The following is a 3,501-nucleotide window of genomic DNA, read 5'->3' as shown; positions in this document are numbered from 1 at the left end:
CTACAATATTAATATTACTAATGTAAACAATGCAGTATTGTAAGTACGTCTACACAACATAACACATTAACCATGAGCAGTGTACACAGAAAATAGCCTCGAACACTCGTGTGAACTGTGGGTTATTCGCTAACAGGAATGCTAAATACTAATGCATTCTGAATGGAAATCTAACGCTAGCGAGCTAGCTAACAATCCCCACAAATGTTGATTAACAAAATAGGCAATCTTAAACTCCGAAATAACAAGACATAAACATATTCAGGCACTTACTTTTAGATGTACGCACAGTAAAATATCAGACAGCAAAGGTGTGTGACCACAGGAGAGAGTAGGAGTGCTCGTCATGGTAGGGAAAGCATGTTTCTGACATCTTGCCTGCCCGTGCTGGGTCCTACACTGAAGTCCGGGAATTTATTGTTGATAGGCTGATATAATACTGATTGGTGTGACTTGACCAATAGGAACCTAAAAGAATGGTGAATAATGTTTTGTGACATTTTGGTGTCAATTTTCTCAAGTAAGTAGAAGAATATGAGAAGATGTGTTATGAACACGGCTACATGCAGTGATGCTACCAGATTATGGATAATTATGAATGAACCGTGAATTAAAAGGTTACAGAGGCACAAGGATCATACTCCTAAAAAACTGTTGAGCTGACAGTCACTGGAGGCCATCGGGGTGTGTACATGTGAGGAACTTGATTTAGAGAAATGTGGGGACAAGCTCTCTCTGAAGAAGGGGGTAGTTTAGCACATAATCAGCTTTATAACCAGTGTAGAGCCTAACCGGCATACATCGATGCGTGTGAGTTTCAACATTTGGGGAAGCATTTTACATTAAAATTGTTATCCTCCCTGTATTGTAATGAAAGTTTAGAATGTTTGTTGCCTCTGAAAGGCATCTTACTCATCATTATTTCATGATTTTATTCATGATTTTCTTAATCATGGCCTTATCAAGATTTATTTTGAAATATTCAGAAACATCTTAGAAAGAAATTATTCAAGTCACCATTCACCGTTTAGTTCCTAGTTGTAGTGTAGAGCCTAACCGGCATACATAGGCTGCGTGTGAGTTTAACATTTGGGGTAAGCATTTATCATTAAAATGTTAACCTCCCCTGTTATTGTTAATGATAAGCTGTTAGAAAGGCATCTTACTCATCATTATTCATGATTTATTCATGATTTTTCTTAATCATGGCCTTATCAAGATTTATTTTGAAATGTTCAGAAACATCTTASAAGGAAATTATTCAAGTCACCATTCACCGTTTAGTTCCTATTGTGCAAAACAGCATAATTATAWWWWWWTTTAACTGCAAATGCATCCAACAAGATTAGAGCCTCAAACTTGATGTAGTCATTGTGTGCAAGGAATATGGGACCAAATCCTAAACCTTCGACTGCTTTTATACACTATAAGAGAATTTGTCCAAATATTTATGACTTAATAACATGGGGGGAACTAGATAAAGTGTTTTCATTTCTAAACTATAAAATAGATATGTATAAAAGAAAAACTCAAACAATAGGTGACATTCTGTACTGTCGCCTCATCTGACACATTTGATCTCAAGTCCAAAATGCTGTAGTATAGAGTCTAATTTAAATTTTAGCTTCAATGTCCAGAAACAAATTGAGGGGAGTGAGTGTACTTCARCTGTCACGCCAAAGCGGTACAGTAAATMATATCATATGCATGCATCTTTATATTATAAATGTTATAAAGTATATAAGCACAAGGTATTGGGTCAAGCACTTTACTTTGTAGTAAACATTGAAATCTAGACCTATTCATTAATCAAATTTAGCCAGAGCTCACCCAGATCAAGAAGATGGTGATGTGAGATGCCATCTGTCGGAAAACTAGTAATTCAAAAACTGATCAATATTAAAAATGTGACAAAATAACTCAATTTGGCTGAAGTGACACTTCTCATCAACCAATTRTGCATMCAATGTCAGTTTGTCACGCCACAGTTTCCTGATGGAAACAAGAAGTGACACTCTTCAAAAGATCACATGGTTATGAAAAATGGTTGCATGGACTGAANAACAAGACATAAACATATTCAGGCACTTACTTTTAGATGTACGCACAGTAAAATATCAGACAGCAAAGGTGTGTGACCACAGGAGGAGGAGTAGGAGTGCTCGTCATGGTAGGGAAAGCATGTTTCTGACATCTTGCCTGCCCGTGCTGGGGTCCTACACTGAATGTCCCGGGAATTATATTGTTGATAGGCTGATATAATACTGATTGGTGTGACCTTGACCAATAGGACCTAAAAGAATGGTGAATAATGTTTTGTGACATTTTGGTGTCAATTTTCTTCTAAGTAAGAATAGAAAATGTTTATGAACACGGCTACATGCATGTGGATGCTACCAGGATTATGGATAATTATGAATGAACCGTGAATTAAAAGGTTACAGAGGCACAAGGATCATACCTCCTAAAAAACTGTTGAGCTGACAGTCACTGGAGGCCATCGGGGTGTGTACATGTGAGGAACTTGATTTAGAGAAATGTGGGGACAAGCTCTCTTGAAGGAAGGGGGTAGTTTAGCACATGAATCAGCTTTATAACCAGTGTAGAGCCTAACCGGCATACATCGGATGCGTGTGAGTTTAACATTTGGGGTAAGCATTTTCACCATTAAAATGTTATCCTCCCCTGTTATTGGTAATGATAAGATGTTAGAATGTTTGTTGCCTCTGAAAGGCATCTTACTCATCATTATTCATGATTTATTCATGATTTTTCTTAATCATGGCCTTATCAAGATTTATTTTGAAATATTCAGAAACATCTTAGAAAGAAATTATTCAAGTCACCATTCACCGTTTAGTTCCTATTGTGCAAAACAGCATAATTATTATTTTTTTAACTGCAAATGCATCCAACAAGATTAGAGCCTCAAACTTGATGTAGTCATTGTGTCCAAGGAATATGGGACCAAATCCTAAACCTTCGACTGCTTTTATAGACTATAAGAGAATTTGTCCAAATATTTATGACTTAATAACATGGGGGGAACTAGATAAAGTGTTTTAATTTCTGAACTGTAAAACAGATATGTATAAAAGAAAAACTCAAATAATAGGTGACATTCTGTACTGTCGCTTCATCTGACACATTCGATCTCAAGTCCAAAATGCTGTAGTATAGAGCCTCATTTTAGCTTCAATGTCCAGAAACAAATTGAGGAGAGTGTACTTCACCTGTCACGCCAAAGCACTACAGCAAATGATATCATATGCATGCATCTTAAAATGTATAAATGTTGTAGAGTATATAAGCACAAGGTATTGGGTGAAGCACTTGTGTGCCCCACATTCAGAAAATATTHAATTTATTGATTTTACTTTATAGTAAAATATAGACCTAAAATCTAGACCTATTCATTAGTCAAATTTAGCCAGAGCTCACCCAGATCAAGAAGATGGTGATGTGAGATGCCATCGGTCGGAAAACTAGTAATTCAAAAAC

At 36.3% G+C, this 3,501-nt stretch overlaps 1 protein-coding gene across 1 annotated transcript in view; it reads right to left on the bottom strand.

Annotated features, from left to right (window-relative positions):
- Positions 1 to 1,970, bottom strand: part of LOC111952696 (cadherin-1-like) — a 22,015-nt gene extending 20,045 nt beyond the window's left edge. Inside the window, exon 1 of the mRNA XM_070435384.1 lies at positions 1,831 to 1,970. Within this exon, the coding sequence (XP_070291485.1) occupies positions 1,831 to 1,863 (33 nt within the window). The 5' untranslated portion in view covers positions 1,864 to 1,970. The remainder of the gene's footprint in view (positions 1 to 1,830) is intronic.
- Between the last annotated feature and the right edge of the window lie 1,531 nt (positions 1,971 to 3,501).

This window comes from Salvelinus sp. IW2-2015, linkage group LG26 (genome assembly GCF_002910315.2).
Source record: "Salvelinus sp. IW2-2015 linkage group LG26, ASM291031v2, whole genome shotgun sequence".
NCBI classification, from domain to species: domain Eukaryota; kingdom Metazoa; phylum Chordata; class Actinopteri; order Salmoniformes; family Salmonidae; genus Salvelinus; species Salvelinus sp. IW2-2015.
Note: the sequence above shows the minus strand (reverse complement) of the source record. Positions and strands in the feature narration are given on the sequence as shown.